This window comes from Boleophthalmus pectinirostris, unplaced genomic scaffold, assembly GCF_026225935.1.
Source record: "Boleophthalmus pectinirostris isolate CB_2022bp ecotype Guang Dong unplaced genomic scaffold, ASM2622593v1 HiC_scaffold_5, whole genome shotgun sequence".
Lineage (NCBI taxonomy): Eukaryota > Metazoa > Chordata > Actinopteri > Gobiiformes > Gobiidae > Boleophthalmus > Boleophthalmus pectinirostris.
In genome coordinates, this window is record NW_026571404.1 from 33,321,309 (window position 1) to 33,345,151 (window position 23,843).

Consider the following 23,843-nt stretch of genomic DNA (forward strand, 5'->3'; position numbering starts at 1 on the left):
TATGGCAACTGCCTCTCAGCTCTTAAAAACATGACTTTTTCAAATGTATGAAGGAGGGTTACAAACCTGCTTGTTGATTCCATGTGTCCTTTGCAAACTGGTGAATGATGTGACTTCCTCTTTTTCAGCTGAATTCAAAATAAAATAGTAATTTCTTGATGGTCGCACCACATGATATTTGAGAAAATGGACACGCTTGGACAAAATTTGTTTGTATATTATGGGGGAAATATTTATTTAAGAAAGCTGAAATTTCATGTGGAACTACAAAACACTTCATAAAATATGCCAAAACAGAAAGAAAAATTGCTCTAAATAGATACATAGATATATATATATATATAGAGAGAGAGAACATCAATCAGGTTTTGGTGATGTTTTGTTTTTAAAGAGGGGTTAACTATAGTACAACTTGCCCCACTGTGATTGTGACAACTTGCCCTGTACCCCCAAGCGCATGTCTCTGGGCTGTGAGTTTCAGTCCCAGCAGAGGATGGTGACCTTTCATAGTTTTCTTCATAAATTGTGCTAAGCAGTGGACACAGTAGGCTGGAACGAGGAGCTTTATGCAGAGGCTGTCCTGTACTGTAGTTTATACTGTTAAGGCCTGGTGTGTAACTCCAATTCTATGAATGTGATAATGTGCACTCATGAGTGTAATTGGTACTAAAAAATTAGAAATGTGACTGTTAAGGGCATGTGAAAAAAATAAAACAGTTTATATGCATTATAAGGTTTATAATTAGATGTATGCATATAATAGGCATATTTTGAGTTCCAAACCTGCTGCAGTATATCTATATTGGATCATGGAACAACCTTGTTTTCCCCCTATGAGGGTCAAGAGGTCAACACATTTTGCTCAAATACAAAGGAAGAAAAAACAATCTTGTCACAGTTTCTTGTTAAATGTGGCAAATTTTCATATGCCACAAGCTGTGGATACATGTAAGTATCCATGGCTTGTGGCATACTCATGTAAGTCCTCCTCGTGTAAGTATGCATGAGGAGTTTAATACTTATAAACATGGAATTATCTTTGATAACCCAGATTGCTGTTTTGCTACTTAATTTCCTGGATAATTCCTCAGACATTGAAAGCCAAAGTAGAATATCACTACAGAACTAACAAACTCAAACTGCATTTATCATCTGACAGGGGCTGAAGGACCAGAATGAAGTGCACAGAGGGCAAAAAGAAACTAACCATTTACCTCCTGGTGCTCTACGCATCTGTAATCACTACTTTCATACTCACTAACACACAGGTAAATAAATGGTAAAATGGCAATAAAACACATGAATACATGTAGATTAAAAGAGATTGTCACTCTTGTTTACATTGAGCGTTGTTATCAAGAGAGGGAACCTGTGGGACAGCTTTAGGTTGAAGAAAGAACTCTTAAAATCATTATTATTACTTAATCGTTCTATTAGTTATGAATGCAATCCTTGCATGTGAATCTTCCCTGCATTCCCTTCTGTTTTAAAAGTCACTACATGTATATTTATACTTTTCCTTCTTGAGGGATTACAGATATTTAAAAGGAAATACATTTTATTGTAGTATTTTTTCCATTAACTGCCAGAGTATACTTGTGTGAATGGTATTGTTTAGGCATTTTTCTTCATTTTATGCATTTTACAGAGAAAAGTAGTACTGTATGTTACTGAAGCACAAGCAGGTAACTGTCATATTGGACATCAAAAGAAAATATCAATATGCTTAAAAAATCTAATGAAATGCTAACAGTTTTTTTCTACACACTTCATATTACTCAGTACTTAGATTAATATCCCAATCATGTTTCAGAAAATAGAACAATTTAAGATTATTCACGGTCACACCACATGACTTTTAAGGTTTTAACCAATTAATGTCCATAAAAACACATTAAAAATGCTTAATCTAAATGTTACACATAGATTTCTGCAAACCTGGCATTGTAAATATCTGAAAAAGTTCAATAGAATTTTTTTTTTATATTTAAAAATTTGACTGTTGAAAATCCTTATTTGTCATTGACTCATATATGTGTGTGTTAATGAAATATCCTCACGTTGTTTATGCATTATTCTGTTTTTAGAGCTTCGACTTCAGATTGCACCATTGGTACAAAACAGCTTTTGCGTTAACAACCACAACGTCACCACTAAAGACAACTAAGCCCACCACCACATCCACAACGCAGTCTAAACCTAAGTTCCAGAGGTGCAGTTACAAATACCTCTCTCCTGCAAATGAAGAACAAGGACGCAAACTATTGGACTCAATAACCTGGCCTGACACTCTGCCTCTGCCCAAACCATTTTCACTGACTTTGACGACTAGTGCCTCTAAAAGTACGTTCACTATTGTACCTCAAAGGGATGGCTGGCATATGGGGGATAGGCTGACAGTTTGGATTCAAATGAAGGATTTTTATGGAAACCCAAAGAGGAGCGGAGGGGACTTTGTAATTGCCAAGCTCCAGAACCTGCAACTAGGGGCAGGTGTAGTAGGACAGGTGCAGGACCACCTCAACGGAACCTTTACTGCAGTGTTTCCTCTGCTGTGGAATGGGACTGCGAATGTAAAGGTAAGTGATTGACTCATTTAAAAATTCAGTCAGTGGCTCCCAGTACAGAGTTTAAGTCCCACAGTGTTCCTTTCTCGCAGCACATAACTAGAGATAGACTATATGTTTGTTTCATGGTTGATGCAGATTATTTACACTCCAGAGTAACCAATGGCCGATAAGCTCTGGCCCTGCCGAATTAAATTTACTACAAACTCATCCAACCTTTAAGATAGCAGTGTAGGCACATTTGCAATTATCTCACCCATTAAAGTGTTCAAATAAAGCTTAACAACTACGCCGTGCATTGCACTACCACACAGCAATGCTACATACATCTCAAAGTCCGCAGAAGAGTGCGCACTCTTTTAGTAATATATTACATATGTATTTGTATGAGTGGAGGGTGGGTTCACTAGTGAAGCATTTATGGACTCAGTAACAGTAATCTAACCAGTTGGTAGGTTTGGATCCCCTTATTAACTACTCACACAATTCATTCTGGTATAAAAGAGAACAAGGGCAATGTGGTATAAAAAGTTATTTAGGTACAGGTACACCAATAACAACTAACAATTTAAGCTTTGTAAATGCAGAATTCAACTCAGATCTATCTAATCACAACAAATCAAAGTTAGTAATGTTAAACCAAGCATTAATGAAAAACAAACCAAACTAATTAAAGCCTACATTTACAATAAGTTAGTAAGTGCTAGTGCTGTGCAAACATGAATGATGTGCTAATTAGTATTTAAAGTGCATATGGTATTTGAGGTAGGCTTTGGCATTAATGTGCATAGAGTTCTAGATGGATAAAGTGTATTGTGCTAAGGGGGCTGGGCTAAAGTAACTTGTGGCCTAACCCTGAGGCCTAACCTTCCATTGCTCTGCGGACCCAGCCATATATTGCACTTCCCTCCAAATCCCAGCAAGACCTCAGCTATTATCCCACAACAGTCATCAAATAAGAACTAACACTAGGTGTAAGAATAGAGCAAGAAGAGAAGCAGCAGCTGCAATCTGTCACACAGGGAACGATAGGTTAACTTCAAGTAGACCATTAACAACCCCAACAAAAAGGCATTTAGCTAGAATTTAGACAAAGACACTTCACATGGGGCTTGTAGCATGACTGGAGCAGACGGCGTCACCACCAACTCCATACAACACCTTTAACCTGGATATAAAGACCACATTAGGATAGGCTTTAAACATCAGTCACTGTCAGAAAACATAACTACAGCTACTTACAAGTGCCACAGAAGGCCCGATAATCACACTTGACGCGTGCGCACCTTTTCTAGTTTCTAATCAGTGACGCTGGGAGCGCCACACACGGTGTTGCATTCATGGACGCACCACTGTGGGAAATTAAAAACACTGCTGACCACCTGGTTACAGTAACAAAACACAATAGTGGGGAGTGGTGGAAACCCTTCTAGACTAGACACAAAGAAACTACATCGCCCATTGGCCTGCGTGCTGTGAGACAATTGTGCCTCTAACTATGTGCCAATAACTATTTAGCTATTTCTATAACAGTACTTAACTTTTATGATAATACAACTTACATTTGTCTTAACCCTCAAAGCCCTACACTGTGTGTATTAGGGCTTGGGCTTGGGCCAATGGGTAGTGGGAATCATACTCAAAAATGACCACTGGTGTTGGTTCTTTGTAGGTGATGCTGGTGCAAACTAGTGAGTCCATCACTGTCTTAAAGCACCTAACAGAGGAGGAACCTGACAGGTTCACCTTCGGCAGTGACTTCAAGTCTGGATCAGTCGAAGACACTAGCTTATGCAACGTGTGTCTGGATCCAAACAAAGCTCCACTGTGTAACTATACTGACTTACACACTGGAGAGCAATGGTTCTGCTACAAACCCAAAACACTAGGCTGTGACACTCGTATCAGCCACTTCAGAATCGGATCCACCCAGAAAATAAGCAAGGATGAAGAAGCTCTCTTCCAAAAGTAGGAATAATATAGTGATCTGTGTTTAAATATAGCTGCATTGAAACACTTGTTGTTGTTGTTGTTGTGAAATATAGAGCTAGATTTCAATGAGCATTATATAGTCATGTGTGTCTGTGTTGTAGGGGAATCAACTTGAATGCCCCTATTATGGCCAAAGGAGAAGACACTATCATGATTTTGCCAAAAGCAGGTACTGTTTCTGTTTCTTTGAATAATTTAGTATTGTAAAAGAGATAGTTTAAAAGACTTATGAACTCATTATAAATCACTTTTTTCTTTGTTCAGGTAAGCCATATGTGGGGAGTCCAGGACCTTCCGGATATTATTTCAACAATCAATGGCGATCACTACGTGCCCCTGCAGTACGTCAGTTCAACAATCCCTCAGTCATTACTGCCTGCCTCAGGGGGAAACAGTTACATCTGCTTGGAGACTCCACCATCAGACAGTACTACGTTCACATGAAAACAGCATTACCAAGTACGTAGGATCATTTGTTTAGGATCTTAATCTATGGGGATCTTTGGTCTTGCAGGTAAATCTTTGTACATAATTTTGAGGTATATAATGAGCCCAAGCACTCTTTTGTTTTAGACCTTAAGACTTTTGACAAGCACAGTTCAGATCAAAGTGGCCCGTTTTTGGCTGTCGACTACATCAATGACATTGTGGTGACTTACCGCTGCCATGGGCCTCCCATCCGCTTTTCAAAAGTCGCTGTGTCACAGCTGCGATACGTGGCCAATGAACTGGACGGCGTGACCGGTGGACCCAACACGGTGGTAGTGATAGGTGTCTGGTCTCACTTCAGCACTTTTCCCATGGAGGTCTACTATCAGCGCATCATGACAATTCGCAAAGCAGTTCTACGTTTGCTAAACCGAGCTCCGGACACTAAAATCATCATCCGAAGTGCCAACATGAAAGACCTGACCCTGTCCGAGAGTCTGCTCAACAGTGACTGGTACTCCCTGAAGAGAGACAAGTTGCTCCGGGCTGTTTTCAAAGATACCAGGGTGTTTCTGTTGGATGCCTGGGAGATGGCGCAGGCTCATTACCTTCCCCATGACCTCCACCCACAACCAAAAATCATCAAACAAATGATTGACGGAATCCTGTCCTACACATGTCCTGGAATAAGAGACATACACACACCCTTCATACACAGACGCACACACAAACACACTTTTCCTTAGTGTTACTCAATAAATCCTTCTGACTTTCTCTGAATTTCAGATTCATGGTTCTCTTTGATGCTTACACCAGAAACAAACATCCTTACAGCATGTACTGAAAATATATATTCAGAATACAAATTCTGAGTAGCTGTATTATGGTACAGTTACTTTCATTTTGTGGTATTCAGAATACGGTTCCTTGCCTAAAATCAAAGGAAAACGTGATCACACTTCAAACTACATGGTGAAGGAGAATAGAGAAAACAACTCTTTTGGGTCATCATTGATCAGCGATGTTTAAATGCATAACAAACAGTGAAACAGACATTTGTTATCTTAGCTTCTTTGCACTCTAATGAATAATGATACTCAATGTAATTCTATTCTATATATCTAGAACACCGTACTCTGATTGAACCAAGAAACAGAATATGTTAAAATGCATGTAAACACAGGCGTTGTAACTTTATAGTGTGTGATTATTTGTATGTTTTTTAAATTGCAAATATGTTTTAATTTGGTAATCTGGATGTATTTTATTTTTGAAAAGACCTGTACAGGATGCACAGTGCATTTAACTGCCAAAGAAAGTAGAAACAATGTTGCTTTTGTGATGCAGTTGTGTGTAGTAGCAGCTGTGTTGTGTGTGTCATCTGACTATCTGGAAGCCTTAATAACGTAATAACAGATTCCTGGTAACTTTCTGAATACATTTTTAAAGAATTATTAATTAGTGGGTGTGTTTGTGGTGGTGGCATAATCACTTTAAATTAAGATATTACAAAGATAAATTTTGCATGTAGTTACAATGCTGTGTAAAGCGTTTTTGTGGAATATGTCTGTGAAAAGCACTATATAAATAAAGACTTACTTACTTACTTACAAAAGCGTGTCGCCGCCTGTCTCCGTTTCTGTTCACTCTGGACACTTCTGATTTCCAGTATAGCTCTGAATCCTGCCACCTGCAGAAGTTCTCTGATGACTCTGCAGTGGTGGGGTGTATCAGAGATGTCAGGAGCTAGAGTACAGGACACTGATTGCAAACTTTGTGGAGTGGTCCCAGGCAAACCATCTGCTCCTGAACGTTGACAAGACTAAGGAACTGGTGACTGACCTCAGGAGGAAGAGGACGTGAGTGGAGCCCGTCACCATCCAGGGTCATGAGGTGGAAATAGTGGACTGCTACAAGTACATTGGCATCTAGTGAATGACAGACTGGACTGGAGGGACAACTGTAATGCTGTGTACAAGAAAGGCATGAGGAGACTCTACTTCCTGAGAAAGCTGTGTGTTACTGGAGCTCTTCTACCATTCTGTGGTGGCCAGCACCCTCTCTGTGGTCTGCTGATGGAGCAGCAACAGTAAGGGGACCCTTGGGTGGATTGACAAACTGATCCGTAAAGCTGGTCACATGTAATCGGCTGTGAGTTGGAGACATTTGTCACAGTGCACAGGGGGACACTGGACAAACTGCTCTCCATCATGGACACTCCTGCTCACCCACTGTACCAGACGATAGAGGGACACATAATACTCCCTACAAGTGTACAACAACTCACCCACTGCACCAAACTATAAAGGGACAGATAATACTCCCTACAAGTGTACAACAACTCACCCACTGCACCAAACTATAAAGGGACAGATAATACTCCCTACAACTGTACAACAACTCACCCTTATGTAACAGATAACCCTATGTCCTGTCAATCATCATATCATTGCTGCACTGTTTTCCTATGACCTTTTTGTATAAAGCTGTGATTTTATATTTTATCATTTATCTTTCTATTTTATTTACTTTTATATTTATATACTTGTACATTTACATTTATATAATTAGGTCTTACTTGACACCTGTCTCTTGCTATCTTTTGTGCTACCTATTTAGAATGTATTATTACCATTTATATTTTTGCTCTTTGTTATTATATTGTAAAGTGTGAGCTGCTATGTCCAAATAATTTCCCTTGTGGATCAATAGTTTGTCTAAGTCTAAATGTACCCACAATGCCGGTTGATTGACAAGGCATTGCACAATAGCTGGGAGCTATTGTGACGAAAAGCCTTGGACTATAAAGCCTGTCTGTGTATAAAACGCCAAAAAACGATGCTAGGACCCATTAATGAAGGTCGTTTGTGAAAATCATCCCATTAAATTTGGGAGAGTAAAGTTTCCCTTGAACTTGGTAGCATATGTCTGTGTTCCTAATCTTGATTTGAGTAGACCAGTGTGTTCTTTACCTTGATATGTTTCGGATGGCTTCTGCATCCTTCAGTAGGGTCATGTATTGTCAGGGTATGTGTAAAGGAAACTGGTAGATAAGAGACACAAAACTGAATTATAACTGAAATAATCTTGTCTACACCACTGGTTTGATCATCATCCTGGTAGTCTTCAGAGTATATAGCACTGGCGGACAAGGCTGGCAGTCATTGACCCTGTCCATGGAAGATGACAGAAGAGGAGCCTCCTTTACTTATATACATACACACTTACATACACACACATACACACACACATACACACACACATACACACACACACACACACACACACACACACACACACACACACACACACACAATTTGTGCTCAAGTGTCTGAACAAAAAGAACTCAGCGACAGTTTCAGTCTATGTGTCATGAATCTATAATATAAAATGTGTTTGACTTTTTGAAGTGAGTAGCATATTCAAATTTTTTGACATATTCTAGTATAATTCTCATAAATGTAGCCTTAGTTCAGTAGAGATAGGCAATTCCAGGGCTAAAATTATCCAAATGATTCCAGTGATTCTGTGGAGTTTAAAGGGTTGTAGTGGAGTGTTTTCCATTTGAGAGGAACTCAGCCTAAACATGTAGGGTTTGTGTGACAAACATGTGTGAACAATACAAACTAAGTATTTTTTGATGTGGAAACATAACGTAGATCTGAAAGTAGCGCAATAGAGTATATATTTAAAACATACAATAAAAAGTCAGTAAGACAAGAACGTAGAAAAAAATAATTACACGGCCAGTAATGAATACAAATTTGCTTAAAATTACAATTATTTTAGTAATGTTGGAAACAAGGCGACTACCTAAAGAGCGACTGTCCGATCATTTTGTAGGTTGGTCTTAGTCTGTGGTATGCGCAGAAACAAATGGGACACTGCTGCCCTCTGTTGGAAAAATGTGTTCATTACAACAAGTGACTCAAATCTCCGCAACGGGTACAGCACAACCATCTGCTTTCCAACTTAATTCTGTAGTTGTAGTTCCCCAAATTAGACTAAAATTCTAGTCAGCTAACCTGTCATCTGAACCCATCACATTCCTAAAAATATTCAGACTATAAACATCATATTTTTTAAACCAGCTCTGAAAAACAAAACAAACTCAAGTGTTAAATGAACCACTTTACTCTTCTCACATGACATCCTTTACATTTTCAATAGAAAAATAAAATTGCCTGCTTTGAGAACATTTGAACTGCCTCTATTCAAAATCACACTTAAAGTGAACGGGAAATACAGACTTGAAAACATTTGCTGCAGTTTCATTCAGAGGAGCACATTCATGGAGCTTCTCATTTGGTTCTAAGTGTCCGTTTTCTTTGTCAGGTTTAAATGCAGAAGCAGTTCTGGGCCGCTTCTCATTTCGCTCTTTCGTTCCTTCCTTCTCCTTGATCCCCCTCCTCGATTCTGCAGGAAATGGGTGAGAAAATCCCACCCACAGAGGAATCACAGCAAGGAGAAAGGGAGAAAGGATCTAAACTCCTCGCTGAGACCAATAAAATTTGATTCTTTTCTCTGATGTCTGCTCCTGAAGCCTCCGTTGTGTTTGCCAATTCATTTCCATTTGATTGACAGCTGAAAAACGAAGGCTTGAGGAGAGGAATCAAGGAGAAGGAAGCGAGGAAAGAGAATTGAGATGTAGCCTGGGTGTTGAGTGTCTGTAGATGAACCGGGAAGTAGAAGCAGAAGAGGTCCAGCAGGCAGGAACCATGCATAGCCACAGGTCAGAAACGAGCAGAGCAGAGGCAGCAAGGACAGAGGCTACAGACAGGTGAACGCATGTAGTCCCACAATTGAACAATGGCTGTCAGAAATCACTTAGCCCTCTTTTAAAATCCTAAATTACCTGTATAAATATAGCTTTGCAGAAGTCCCCTGACGTCATTAGCAACTGTATTGCTCATTTCAATCTTGCACAATTTTAGCATATGAAAATAAGCTAGTAAATGATCTTCCTCTGCCATAAGGCCAGAAATATCTACACAGAATTAACAAACATTCATCCATAAATGAAATGTTCAATAGGTCCAAATAAAAGTTAATGACTATTTACAAATCCATAAGTTAGTTTCTGGTTAGCTTTTTCGGTTGGAGCAGTTCTGAAGATCTTTTGACATCTTTTCAGTCTCCTCCAGGTCATGGTCCTGCCACACAAACATAAATAAATATAAATGTCGCAGAGCAGAGAAGCTGAGAGAGCCAGAGACACACTGACCTTCTTGAGCACTGTCAGCAGCTCTTTGACTGTAGAGAGGAGAGTGTTTGACGTTTTACTGAGGTGGCTGTGGTACACGCTCTTCTGCTCCTCTGTGGACTTCAGAGCCTCTTCAGCCTGACTCAGCGCCTCCTTCACCTCCTCCAGCTCTTTGGTCAAGGTTTTGTTGGCCTGCTCCAACTGCGTGATCACCTTCACATCCTCCTCTAGATCAGACAAGAAAAACAAACAGTTGAAGTATTAAAAAAGGGCCATACTCATTTAAAACGCTGATTAAAGAATGTTCTCTGACTAAACACATGTGCCAGTCTGCTCAGCTACAGCCTTCAGATATGAGTGAAGAGTGTGTGGAGCAGAACTGGACTTTACTGTTGCAAAGCTCAAATTGAGCCAGATCACTGTCCTGGTGGACTACTGACACAGAGTGTAGCTTGCTGCATACAGACTGGTGGGTCCTGGTATTCTCAGTCTTCACTTGTCTAAGCAGATTTATGATAGGCCAGTGTATCAGTGCTATTGCATATGTTCACTCATACCCATTTTGTTGTCCTGCACAAAGAGTTTCTGTTCTATGTCCTCTCGAGCCTTCTCACTCTTCTCCAGTTTGTGCATCATGCTGCCCACATCCACCATGGCCCCATTGTACACAATCAGATTTCCAGATTCACTGGCCTCAGCCTGAGGCCGCACCTTGGGAGCAGGAAGCAGGGCCTTGTTACCTAAACAGAAATACATCTTCTGTGAGCGCAAAAATACAAAAAAACCTAAAATATGAAACCTTCTGATGATGTGATGGCCTCAGATAAGTGTGGATGTGTTGTCCATCAGAGCTTCAGCGTGGTGCATGATTTGTCCTCAAAGACCAAAGACACATGTAGATCTGCAGGAGACCAAACTCACCAAGCAGGTTCTCGATATGGGCATCGTTGAGTGAAGGAGCTGGCTCGTCTTTGCCCCCGTCCGTCAGTTTACGATAATAACATGACTCTCGTACCACGGGTTTGTTCAGCAGTTTCTTTACCTGCACAGAGCAGATCACACGTTATTCAGAATTACACTCAGCAGTTTTACAAGTGTCACTTAAAGCCGGTGTGAGCGTTCACCTGAGCCCTGGACAAGTGCAGGCCTAAAGTGTAAAGGATCTCCTCCAGGTCTCGCTCCAGCAGATAGCCACAGTGACTCTGGTCAAAGTACACAAAGGCCATCAGCAGCTCCCGGTTATACGTCACCATCTGCTTCTTTTCCTAAAAGAAAAACAAACATTTCATGAACTGAGTTTTACAAAGAAGTTTTGTGTCAACAAACAATACTCCACCTGCCTGAAGACTGATCCTTTTTCAAAACCATACTATGTCAAGTACAAAGCAAACTCAGTTCGGATTTTTCCACATTTTTTAATTAAGAAATGGAATAGGAATAGTACATCATTGTTTGCTTTAAGTGTGATTTTAACCAGAGTAGAGCTTTAATTCAATTATTTGCTTAAATCAACTGTAAACTTCATCCCACCTTATCTTTGGAGGAGCGCTCCTTGGAGGACTTGCGGTCGTCCTTACGATCCTTCCTGTCTCGGTCACTGGAGTCCACCTCATCTTTATCTAAAAAGACAAGAATCTGACATTACATTTCCAAACAGCAACAGGGCCTCAAATAAGTGTGGAAGTGCTGTCCATCACGGCTCAGCGTGGTGCATGAGTTTTCCTCAATGACCCTGTGATAAGAAAGTAAAAATGTAGTCTAACCTTCATCGTCCTCATCGTCATCAGCATCCTCGGCCTCCAGAGGGTCATACTCTTCTGCTTTGGCCGGGCTCTCATCGTCTTCATTCTCGTCTTCATCTCTTGACTCCTCCTTTTTCACCACCCTCTCTTCAGGCTGATCACACACAATAAAAATAAATAAACAAGTACAGTAAAGGGGCACATTTGTTACAAGAACATCAATAAATCCTTTAATGTTCATTTGGATAGAACAGTTTTTGGGCCAGAGATTAATATAAATGGACATAGCTAATCCATGAGCTGTCGTGTTCCAAATAGGAACTGAGCATGGGGGCGCAACTGACTCCAATTGACTTTACACTGAAAAACTCCGTCACTCCTCTCTCTGTAACTTTGGTCTTAAAATGTTTGTATTAATAATTACACGATCCTGGTGTTTTTATTTAGTATTTTTTTCTGTAAATAAATTCCCATTCCTAATATTGAATTGTGTTCCAAATTCACCCTATAACTGTTAAGCCTCGTAACCTTCATTTGACATCACACTCCCTTAGTCTACTTCTTTCTAAAGTCTACGCTTTGAACACAGAAGAACCCTGGTTTGTGACTGTACCTTGCGTTTATCCTCCTCATCCTCTCTGAGCTTCTTTGTGACAGGTTCCTCTGAGTCGTCGTCTTTTTCCTTTTTGATTTCTCGTTTTTCTGTCTCTTTCTTCTCTGCCTCTTTTTTAGCCTTCTTCTCCTTTTCCTTCTTCTCATCCTTTGTTGGGAGTGCAGCCAAAGCCTTATAAATCCGGAAACCAAAATCTCGCTGTAGCATTTCATTGAAAAGCTCAGCAAAAAGTGAAACCTAAAAAATACAAGAATATGGTAAATCCAAATTAAATCAATGAATGAAATTAAATCAAACGAAAAGAATTAAAAGGGTCCATATGCAATTATCTGATCTTATTCTAATATTGTCATCACAAACATGCCTGGAATTGTGTTTTCATTCACACCTGTTTAACATATAAAACCTGTATGTTTATGCTCAGTTCTTTTAAACAGAAAACACTCTGTTCCACCTTGTGATGTCATGTAGTAATACAAGAAGTGCTCTACTGTTTTTGAACTTTCAACCGCTTCAATCTGGATAATTTCAAGCGCTTGAATTCAGGTCAAAGGAGCTGTTAACATGAGAAGGTGGAACAGAGCATTTTGAGCTTTAGAGATGTAGACAGACTAATAATAAAGCGTTACTCAAACATGTGTGAATGTAACAAACAACACAACTGCAGGTATGTTTTTGAGGAGGTAACAACATTCTAACATGACTAAAAGCTCACAAGAGTCAGTTGTGTATAATACAGGTCCTTTAAATTGTGTCTTACTTCAAATGAGTGCTCCTTGTTGTCCTCCAGCCTGTAGTCCAGGAGCACGCTCAGAGACATCACGCTGCAGTCAAACTTGCCGTTCTTGGCTGCCCAGTTTGGGTGCACCAGGATCGTGGGCTCGTCTGGGAGGATGTAGCGGCGCTCTCTCCTCTGACGCTCAAGCTCCTCCTGTTTCTTCCTCTCTTCTTCCTGAACGTGACATTTGTTTCAATTAGTAGGGACACACAAACCCTGCTTTTTTAGCTCCGATATCGATAACAATACTGTGACTAACCATTTGCCAATATCCAATATTAACCTTCATTTATTTACATAAGAGTTGTTGTGTTATGTAACTGTTGCTCCTTTAATGACTACTGAACAGCTTTGGTTGAATAAAAGTTCAAACATTACGGGACCTTCTAAGCCTTAATTAACCTGCAAGTAGTCTTGTTACATCTAATTTAAGGCCAACCAGTACTTCTGCTTAACTGATACCAAAGCCTGCAAATTGTTCAGTATTAGCGAAGATATTCAGTATCATTATCAGTATTGGTGCATGCTTATCAATTAGAAATTGAGCCAAAACAAAAAGCAAAAACATTCAGTAACAGGCACCTCTTTGTCTTCTTCTGTGCGCACCGGCTCCTCTTCCTCAGGGACTTTGGGCTCTACTTTTTCAGGTTCTTTGGATTCCTCCACCTGCTCCTCCACTTTGAGCTGCTTCGTGAGGCGAGCGATCAACTGAGATTTCAGGCCTTTAGAGCTTAAAGAGCGGCAGTCCAGCTCTTTACGCAGGTCACTCACCTTCCACAGAAACAAAGGAATACACATTTAAAAGAGGAAAGTCTATAAAAGGTGACTTTTGAGGTACACGAGCTCTGTGGGTACAAAAATGGATCATGACCACACTTTAGTTTTGACTAAAAAGGTATATATTTTGAGCAAACTCAGCATATATACCCTTTTAGTTTTGACTAAAAGGGTATAAATTTTGAGCAAACTCAGCTTGTTTTGTCCACATTATGAACATTAAGAAATGGAATAGGAATAAAACATCATCGCTTGCCCTTGTGGCTCAGATGCCTTGGTTTTGACCATAGACTGTATAAAGAAGTGGCTAGCGGCTAGCTAATTTGCTAGACGGCGTGTTCTAAATAGAAGTTCGTATGCAGCTCTCCCAGCTCCTACTGACCCTGGGTCCCATTGACTTGGAATATCATCACCCCTCTCTAACTGCTGCTGTGAGCCTTGTCATTTTGGTCTTAAATGTTTATATTAACCCCCTCTACATGATCCTGGTGGGTTTTTTTTCCTCTATTAAAAAAATCATATTCATAATATTAAGTGGAGCTGAGTGCTATGGGTGACGTCACTCGCTTAGTCCACTTTTTTTTTTATACAGTCTATGGACATCACCCTAATGCACCCAGTAATGAGGTGCCAATTTTTTCAATGTAAAGTCAATCTGAGAAAGAGACAATGGAGCCAGAAGTGCGCCCATGCTCACTTCCTATTTGGAACGTGGCGGCAAACGGTTTAGCTATGTACATTTATATACTCTGCATGCATGTTCAAAGTACCTTCATGGACTTCGGATCAAGCTTGGACCAGTGCGTGGGAGTACTGACGTCTTTGGACTCGCTGTCGTCCTTGTCGTCTTCCTCCTTAGAGACAGATCATGACAGAGACAGGCAGAGAGAAGAAGGGAGGGAGGGGAGAGCACATAGTCAGTACAGCGCTCCTGGTGTTGGGGAGGTTCTAGTAGATCCGTGCAAGAAGCATCGGCACATCTGACTTATGTTTGTACATTTAGTGAGCTCGACTGTGCTTAAGTCCACTGCTACTGAGGCATACACAGTACAGCTCTCTAGCTTTTATAAAGACCAACACAAATGCCCCCCAGCTGCCAATCAACCAATCTGTGGAACACAAAAAAGGTCAAATCAATGAGAGGTGTGTGGGTGCAGCAGGTGAACTCAAGCTGGTCTCCAAACAGTGGACAAGGCCCTAGTATCATCTCTATAAAGTATTTACAATCTGTGTGTTTTTACAGCCTACGTTACATGTGGCCATCTGTGCTTCTGTCCAACCAACTGCCCTGGAAAAACCAAGCTCTAAATGGTGGTCCAAATGAAAATGTCAAAATCCAACATTGAGGACAGACAGGAAGCAGGGAAGGGGCTAGGGGAGGTTCTCTTTTCAGATGGGGTCGAGTCGATGTGAAAAAAGAACACACAGAAATGCACAGCTGACTCCACACATTCCAGTGTTTGACTTGGAATCGGAAAAGGTTCAATATTTAGAAGACAAACAGAAGTCGTTTAAGTCCAAGTTTTTTAATCAAAGGAAATGCCAATTGTCCAATTAAATGGCTTTTCGAGAACTGGAAGTTGTTTCAGCAGCTGCCATTGGAGCCTATTCTGCGTCCACTGAATGTGTCTGCTGGATTCGGGGTGGTGGGGTGGGATGGAGGAGAGGAGGGGGGACAGGTGGAAGGTTAAACAGAAGAAGCCTAGGTGAAATGTGCCTCTGTGTGTTTATGAGGGTGTGCACTGTATGCTGTGTGTCTGGTCTTTGTATGATCTAAGTCCTGTGCCTTCCTGTGAGAAGCGGAAAATGAGAAGAAGGAGGGATTAGCGGTTCAGTGCCTGTTCTCCATCCGCCTCCTTGCGCTCGGCCGACAGCTTCTCAGCCAGCTGCTCCCGGAGTCGCCGTGACAGCACCTCCCACTCTGAGCGGGTGGGAAGACAATGCCAAACATCCGGCAGAAACAAAACCACTGTCTCCACATGAGCGGGGACAGTCCGCCCTTTGTGGGTCTCCTCTGGCCGGTGATAGCGGATCTCTGCAAATCGATACCTGTCGCAAAGGAAGAAGGCGCATTGGAAAGAAACATCGTGGTCAGGACACAGTTTAAAGACAGCTAGCCATTACACTGAGCCTTCCCCCACCACACACAACGTCTGCAGCGCTCCAACTCTTGTCACGGGTTATGGCAGCCATTTTCAGAAGGTCCACAAAATTAAAGTAAAAAAATAAAATCACATTGAATGATTCACACTCAACATTGGCCCCATTAATAGCCATCTCCAGCCAATTATAGATGGTGAGTTCTGCATTAACCTGGAGTCTAAGGGCAACGCACCACAACCAGGGTTGTGCGAAGGAAAAGCATCAACAGGACAGTGAAAGCCAGTTAAATATATAGAAATATTTAACAGTGATTTAACAAAAAGAACAAAAACAAAAAATAAATCAAAGAAAACTTAATAACAGCAGTGTCTTCTGGTCCAGGCTACTGCTTCCAGCCACAGTCCATGCTTTTTTTTCATCACAATAAGAGGTATGCACACAAAGTCTTACAACAGAAGGAAGCGGCAAGATGCCAGCAGACAAAGGCAAAAATAACATTGCAAAAAGGTGGAAAATTTAAAGAAAATTTGTAAAGGAATTGGATCAAGATCAAATTTAGTATTTGGTAGTCACAAAATGCAATGTATTAAGAATTCTATAAACATTGGATTGGCAGATGTGAAGGAAGTGATTAACTGATCTTACCACTGAGTGCACAGACTAAGATCTATGCCTGTGAGGGCCTTGCAACAGCGTATTGCTGTCTTTATAAGCACTGAGGGGTCCTTCTCTGGGTCAGCTCCATCCAAAGAAGGAGACCAGTGACCACCTATGGCCATGGCCTCATCTTTACCTCTCATGCCCACCAGGAACTAGGAGAAAAGACACAAGAGCCGATTAAAAGAAAACAGAGGAAGTGCATTTGCTGTGTTACAAGAATGATTTGTGCAAACTCTGTATTTTCCACATAGTAAGTATTAAGAAATGGAATAGGAACATAACATCACAGTTCACTCTTTTACACAGAACATCATACTATACCTTGATAAGTCTGGCAGGATGCTGGAAAGAGTCTCTGACCTCCTGAGTGTCCTCTGCTAAAGCACAGGATTTATGATAGAGCTCCTCAATGCTGGGAGTAGCCAGCAGCATCACCTAAAACACAAACAGAGTGAACAACTGCACTGATAGCACTAATATTTCTACACGGTATGTGAGCAGAGTGTACCTTTGCACTGTAGCTGTGATTGGCATCTGGTGGGTCTAACACGGCTGTGTTCTTAGCCAGAGGATCCACCTCTTTGTGAAGGATGTGGAAGTTGCAGGTGTTGCTGAGTTGAAAAGGTCTGGTCAGAGGAAAAGCATCGACCCAAGTGAAGGCGGCATCAAAGAAGTCACTGGGGATGTAAAGGCTCTGGTAACGCCTGCGCAGCTCCATCATGTCACAGCTTGTGCTACACCAACAGGAGAAGCATTTAGTATTTTGTTTTGTAAAAATACCATCAGAACATTGAGTCTCACACACCCGTCTAAGCTGAACTTTGAAAACTGCACAGTGTAGCGAGGCACGACCCTGCGTGGCCGTCGTGGTGACCGCTCTCTTCTGGGGGAGCGGTCTCTGGAGCGTTTACGTGTGGGAGAGCGTTCTCTTGACCTCCTACGCTCACGCTCTCTGTCTCTGCTCAAGCACAAATGCACTGTTAGAAAATAAGCACATACCATGCATTGATGTACTGTAGAGACATGCGTTTACCTGCGCTCCTCTTTGGGCCTCAGGATGAGTTCGGGTCCTCTGTCGTTGCGGTTGGGGAAGCGAGGAGGAGGCTCTATTCTTCGGACAGGTTGAGGCTGCGCCATCATCCTCACAGGGGGCTGAAGGAGACCACCGGGAAACACATCTAACACACACAAGTCTCAAATGATTAGTGCTAAATAAACAAACATGTTTAACTACATCTAATGGAACCCTCTGACCTTTTGGTGGGGGTTGAGGCAAAAGAGGCTGCGGAGGGTTCTGGAGAAGTGGAGCCAAAGAAGCAGCAGAGAGCTGGGCCTGCAGAAGTGAGGGAGGAGGGGCCTGGGCTGGGACACTGAAGGTGGTTGGAGGAGGCAGAGACTGTAGCATGGGAGGTGCAGGTTTCATCATATTTGGGGCTTGAGGTTGGTTCTAAATATAATCAAGAACAATCATTCCATCAACGCCAGCACACCAAAACTTGCCATTCAAAGATCTATATTTTTTTAATAGTACAACAAAGGAAGTACAGTATGCAATGTAGAGATGGGCACGATTAATCGATAATTGATCATTTTGTTGATTACGTTCATTTTTAATCGACAAACCGAATGTAGTTAGCGGTGCGTAGGGTAACCAAACGTCCGTTTTTCCCCGGACATGTCCGTTTTCCACATCCTGTCCTGGCCGTCCAGGTTTTTTTTTTTATAAAGTGATGCAAATATTCAGGTTTTCATTACCGTTCATTGGGCCATTAAACTGAGCATCTCTCGTAGCTCTCAGTGCACTCACAAGGAGCGAGCAGACACAGACAATCAGTCAGCCTGCAACATGCCGAAGTGCAAATGCACATATAACGATGACTTGTACCAGAAATTCCCCGCTTTTCGTCCTGGTCGAAACAAGTGGGAGGCCATGTGCACAGTGTACAAAGCAGGCACATATGTTTCGGTGTTCAGTTGCGGTGCCAGGGACCTCAAAAAAACATGAAAAAGCTTTGCCAGGTGAGAGTAGCTCAATGTCGATGACGAGGCCCCACCTTCCACCCCCCGTACGGTGTCCTGGTTTTGACAAACGCAAATATGGTCACCCTAACCTATATTCCACTGAGTCGTGTCCTTTAGTCCGACAGAAGTTGACAGCATCAGCACACAAGAGCTGTTTTTTTCCCCCGCTTAGTTTATGCAAATTAGCCATGCGGTTTTAAGTTTTGTTTCTGTGAAAGCTGCATTAAACACATTATAATGTCAAATGGACTGATGTGGCTCTAGAGTGATTATGGTTTATATGTTGTGAAGTTTAATTTATTTATGCAGATTAGTAGTAATAATAATGTTGATCATTTTAATATAAAAACATGAATGATTAATTCTCCCGACGATCCATTTATGAAATTTCATCAAATGCCCATCCCTAATGCAATGAATGTTGACACATACAAGTTTTTAATCTGTATGCCTCATATGAAAGCTCAGAACCTTCAGAATTCACTCACTGAGCTGCAGAGGCTGCACTAGATGTGCTGCAGGTGCTGAGGTTTAGGTAGTGACTAGAGCCCGGCCGATATATCGGTTGGCCGATATTATCGGCCGATGTGGGCACCTGGAGACATATCAGCTATCAGCCGATATGCTTGCTGATAGGGGCCGATATTTCGCGTGGGCATGTGATACGTCGTTACAAATCTTAGACTCTCTCCATTATGTTCATTTAATCCAATTTACAGACAGATAAATGTTCTAATAAGTGGCTCCGCATCAGTATATATCTGCGGAGTCATTTGTCTGTGTGTGTGTCCGTACTGTCCCTGAACACACCCCCAGAGTTACGTCACTCACGTGTGTTTGTTTACACCTGCAGATATAGATCCAAACACTGAGATTATATTCTTTTTACGGACAATCGGTTTGAGTCTGGACTAAAAGGACATTTATTAGTGCAGACTTGTGATGAGAGGAGGAGCCTGTATGAGTGGTGAGTCTTGGAACTATGTTGACTTTGAAGCTAGTTTTGGTCATTTGTTACTGATTAGCTGCTGTAGCTCTTACACATAAACAGGTTGTTTTCTATTGGTCTACTGTAAATTGACTACATTGTCCGTATATTTGTTACTGGACCTGCATTGATATGTAAATGAGCTGTGAACAGACGTGTCAATTATGACATTTATGCATATAATTAATTACCGCGGCGCACACCCATTTACAGCTAAAGGCTAATTGTGTTAGTTTCTTTACTAGAAAGTAGTGATTGGTCGGTCGCGAACGAAGCGGCTCTTAGAGCCGGCTCTTTGAAGAACAAAGGGAGCCTGCTTCTTATTGGGAGCTGTGTTTTCTCTTCTCTCACTTTTTTTCTCTTCACACCGCATGCAGACTCGTAGTTTGACAGTGTCAGCGGCTGAAAACGAAACTTGCGAAATCTGCGTGTGCATAGGATAGAAAAAACGTGCATATTTGGCTGTAGTTCAGCATAAAATAAATAAACCAGGACTAATCTTGAGTTTGAGAGAGGGAGAGAGATAGAGACAGAGTCCTGACACTCCTGAGAGTCCTGCTTGAGTTTTGGTTTAGTCCTATTTTACACATGGTTTAGATCTGTTTTAGTCCTTTTTCAGTCCTGCTTTAGACCTGGTTCAGTCCTGCTTGCAACAAAACAATCTGAAGAGTCGCTTGGGAGCCGAAAGAGTCAGCTGCTTTTAGTGAGCCGAACCAAAAGAGTCGGTTCTCTAAAAAAACTGGAATACCCATCACTAGTGTCTAGAATGTGATGCAAAAATGCCATTAAGCCAACCTACTGTTTGTAAATATGACGTAAAGAGGCAGAAAAACAACAAATGTTGCCTAAATAAACCCAATTTAAACAATTCAAGATTTACAGTGAATTTTTACATCACTAAATATATCGGTGATTATATCGGCAGCGACAACTCCCATTATATCGGTTTCATATCGGCCACAACAAAATCCATATCGGTCGGGCTCTAGTAGTGACCATTCAGAACAGAGGCTACGTTTAGTTTTAAACCACTGAATTTCAGCATTGAAATTGGCCTTCCAAATTAGAGACTCATATGAGGCTCTTTCAGCTTTTTTGATGTCCAATGTTTTCATAATGAATAAATCTGCATTAAATTTGCCAGTAAAAGCTTTAAATATGTTTATATTTGAACACCTCTTATCTGAGGACTCAAACCAAGTATAGCTTACATTACAGCGCTAGTAAATAATGAAGACTTCTCACCGCCTGATTTCCAAGCTGAGGTAAGGTCTGGATGCGTTGCGCATTCCATTTGAATGGCATGTTTGGGTTGTACACCGCTTCAACAAGGACCCGGTCGCCCACTTGGGGAGTTTTCCCTTTGACAGCACTAAGAAAACAAAAGAACATGAGTACATTAAAATTAATAACCAAAATGGCAACTCAATAAATGCCAAATGAAGCAATGAGTAAAACCTGAGCTGGAAGAAGACGTCTTCATCCACAAAGCCAAAGGTGTCGTGTAGTTTGTTGACGACTCCAGTGAAGACGCGCTGTTTCTGGGGCTGAGTCTGCTGCTGATGACTGGAGCGGGGTGTGGGGTAGGACACTGTGATCTGAGCAGTCTGCTGCGGGTTTGAAAGACTCAAACTGGTCGGCAAAGCAACAGGAGGCTGAGGGAACAAACAGTGTTACAGGTAATTCTCTATCCCCAAACCTACATATTATCACAGCTTTATTCAGAAAACCATTTGTCACATCTCTAAATACCTGAGATATCAGTGCCTGCTGTGGTTGAGGAAGCTGAAAAACAGAAAAGTTATCAGTGACGAAAATGCCAGTGATGCAATTAAAGTACATTAAAGTACTTAAAACAATAGGTACCTCTACACTAAGAGTGCACTCACACTAGGACTTTAGAAGCGTGCAAGCACGGATTGCCCCTGAAGCGCGGCATGTTAGTCCAGTGTGAGCGCAAATAAACCATGCCTGGTTGGAGGAAGTGGGCAAAAGCATGGTTGCTTATAAATGCACACACACAATTTTACTATGAGCCCTGTGAGGTGCGCTGACATTCCTAATACAAGGAAAACAGTGAATAAAATCTGTTCCAAAACACATGGCAAACCCATGCTTACGTGCTCACCTTCAATAAGGACTGTGACGTTTTGCTACTGCTCGTCTCTGGCAGTCCTCACTGCTACATGCCGTTTTTATATCCATAAACTCACAGAGGAGGGCATATCTAAAGAACACACATCAACCTCACTATTTAATAGATATTTCTGCCACTGAACTTTTTTTCTCCACTAAAAGCCTTAGCACATGAAAAACAAACAGCACCGTGTGTTGACATCATTGGGCTGTGGCAGATGTGCAAGTGTGGGCCACAGAACCCTAAGCAATCCTGCTTGAGCACGGCATGGTTCTAAAGTCCTAGTGTGAGTGCACCCTAAGAAACTTGAATGCTTGAATGAATGCTTTCACTTTCAGAGTTTTGCTGCCTATGTTTTGGTGCAGTATGTTTTTTAACAGTGCTTCACCTGATGGGGCACATTGTAGAGCTGCTGCTGTGGGGGCTGCTGAGGCTGAGGCTGCTGCTGCTGCTGCTGCTGCTGATACTGTTGTAGAGCTGAATTGATCTGAGACTATAAATAACAAAGGCCATGAGACAAAGATCAATGCAGACACATGTGATCAAGGAGAGAAATCAATACAGACACGTGAAGGGAGAGAATTACCTGCTGTAGAGCTGCTGCTGCAGCTGCAGCCGCCTGCTGCTGCAGAGCAGCTGTCTGCTGGGACAGCTGGTAGTTGGCTGCAGACTGAGTGCTGAGAGAAGCTGCAGCCAGTGCCGACTGCTGAGAGTACACAGAGGGAGAGGCGCCCAAAAGAGAGGGCTGCTGCACACCCAGCGCTACACACAACATGTTTATTTAACAAAGAGTCTTGTTGGCACAATGAGACACAAGCCATTAGCATGTTTACGGTGCATACTCACAGTGCAGACTGTTGAGGTCCAGTGACTGTGCCGAGTGGCCTGGCTGGGACACTGCAGTGGCGGCAAACTGAGTCGCCCATGGGGGGTTCTTCTGTCCCCCGAACTGGGCCATGACTCACGATGAGAGGATAACGTATATTATTTTATTAGGCCAATGCTTCACCTGAGGAAGCATCAAATCCATCAAAAAATAACTTGGAAGAATCAATCAGTGAACAAAAGTAACTATCATTTCGTAAAATAAATACTACTACTACCACCATCGGCCAGTTACAGTTAGGTCTACGTAAATGAACAGAAAATCGGTGCAAAACGCAGACTCGGGTCAAGCTCATGCAACCATCTTTATTACAAACTTCAACGTATACATATACAGGCCCGGTCATCAGGGACAGAACGTGCTGCAAATACCGCTCGCACGTTTCGCTGACACAGCAGAGCTCCAAGGAAAGCAGCTAACATTAGCTTGTGTCTTTAGCTTCAGTGCGCCTCGTCAGGTATTTATATCTTAACGCTGTGCAAGCACATTACAACTGAAAATGACTGCGCGCTGTACAAAGCACATACACGTTTGTATGAACCGTAAACCTCCGTAAGAGCACAAACCTCTCTAGACACAGCGGATGTGTGAAGCTAAAGGTTACATAACTGTTAGCTTTTTAAGAGGCGCTAGTGCTCATTTGTCTGCACGAGGCCTGAGCTCGCGCAGAAGCCTGCAGTCAAATACAGTAAACATGCAGGAGCCCGCACACCTGCGTCAGCACACGGCCGCTACGATCACACTACAGGGAGCTATTCTTACTGCAAAACGCAAAATGCATCAAACAAAGAAAACACGAAAAAAATAATATGACATCTGCGCTGAGCTCACCTCTGTCCTCTGCACCGGCCTCAGAAGTACATTGCGCATGCGCAAATGAGGACGTTTATTATAAGACACGTGCTGATCAACCACCAACCATAAACAAGACTACAGTAATAAAGTG

General features: G+C 41.8%; 2 protein-coding genes and 1 non-coding gene across 3 annotated transcripts; 1 reads left to right on the forward strand and 2 right to left on the reverse strand.

Annotated features, from left to right (window-relative positions):
• Positions 1-1,175: 1,175 nt before the first annotated feature.
• Positions 1,176-6,141, forward strand: LOC110164432 (NXPE family member 3-like). Its single transcript, XM_055162452.1, has 6 exons — positions 1,176-1,268; positions 2,088-2,579; positions 4,240-4,535; positions 4,661-4,728; positions 4,824-5,018; positions 5,133-6,141. The coding sequence occupies exons 1-6, from the start codon at positions 1,176-1,178 to the stop codon at positions 5,732-5,734; spliced, it is 1,746 nt and encodes a 581-aa protein (XP_055018427.1). The 3' UTR covers positions 5,735-6,141.
• Positions 6,142-9,106: 2,965 nt separating this feature from the next.
• On the reverse strand, positions 9,107-23,782 carry ccar1 (cell division cycle and apoptosis regulator 1). The gene is made up of 25 exons (XM_055162434.1): positions 23,729-23,782; positions 22,858-23,020; positions 22,598-22,773; positions 22,400-22,504; positions 21,627-21,659; positions 21,333-21,529; positions 21,120-21,246; positions 18,119-18,311; positions 17,898-18,042; positions 17,670-17,822; positions 17,373-17,598; positions 17,186-17,299; positions 16,850-17,016; positions 15,940-16,150; positions 14,872-14,955; positions 13,907-14,095; positions 13,307-13,498; positions 12,547-12,783; positions 11,955-12,087; positions 11,722-11,810; positions 11,316-11,456; positions 11,113-11,233; positions 10,749-10,931; positions 10,213-10,418; positions 9,107-10,141 (listed from the first exon to the last, which is right to left on the reverse strand). The coding sequence occupies exons 2-25, from the start codon at positions 22,967-22,969 to the stop codon at positions 10,073-10,075; spliced, it is 3,603 nt and encodes a 1,200-aa protein (XP_055018409.1). The 5' UTR covers positions 22,970-23,020; positions 23,729-23,782; the 3' UTR covers positions 9,107-10,072.
• Positions 11,579-11,645, reverse strand: LOC129411658 (small nucleolar RNA SNORD98). Its single transcript, XR_008633404.1, has one exon. It is a non-coding gene; the product is annotated as a small nucleolar RNA SNORD98 (small nucleolar RNA).
• Positions 23,783-23,843: the final 61 nt, after the last annotated feature.

What these genes read in the sequence shown, in the direction of transcription:
- LOC110164432 (XM_055162452.1), top strand. Translation starts at nt 1,176, where the DNA reads ATGAAGTGCACAGAGGGCAAAAAGAAACTAACCATTTACCTCCTGGTG. An exon ending in TCATACTCACTAACACACAG is followed by an intron (nt 1,269 to 2,087) that starts GTAAATAAATGG and finishes TTCTGTTTTTAG; the next exon opens with AGCTTCGACTTCAGATTGCA. An exon ending in CATGAAAACAGCATTACCAA is followed by an intron (nt 5,019 to 5,132) that starts GTACGTAGGATC and finishes CTTTTGTTTTAG; the next exon opens with ACCTTAAGACTTTTGACAAG.
- ccar1 (XM_055162434.1), bottom strand. Translation starts at nt 22,969, where the DNA reads ATGGCCCAGTTCGGGGGACAGAAGAACCCCCCATGGGCGACTCAGTTT. An exon ending in GGACCTCAACAGTCTGCACT is followed by an intron (nt 22,774 to 22,857) that starts GTGAGTATGCAC and finishes TGTTGTGTGTAG; the next exon opens with CGCTGGGTGTGCAGCAGCCC. An exon ending in CTCAGCTTGGAAATCAGGCG is followed by an intron (nt 18,312 to 21,119) that starts GTGAGAAGTCTT and finishes GATTATATTTAG; the next exon opens with AACCAACCTCAAGCCCCAAA.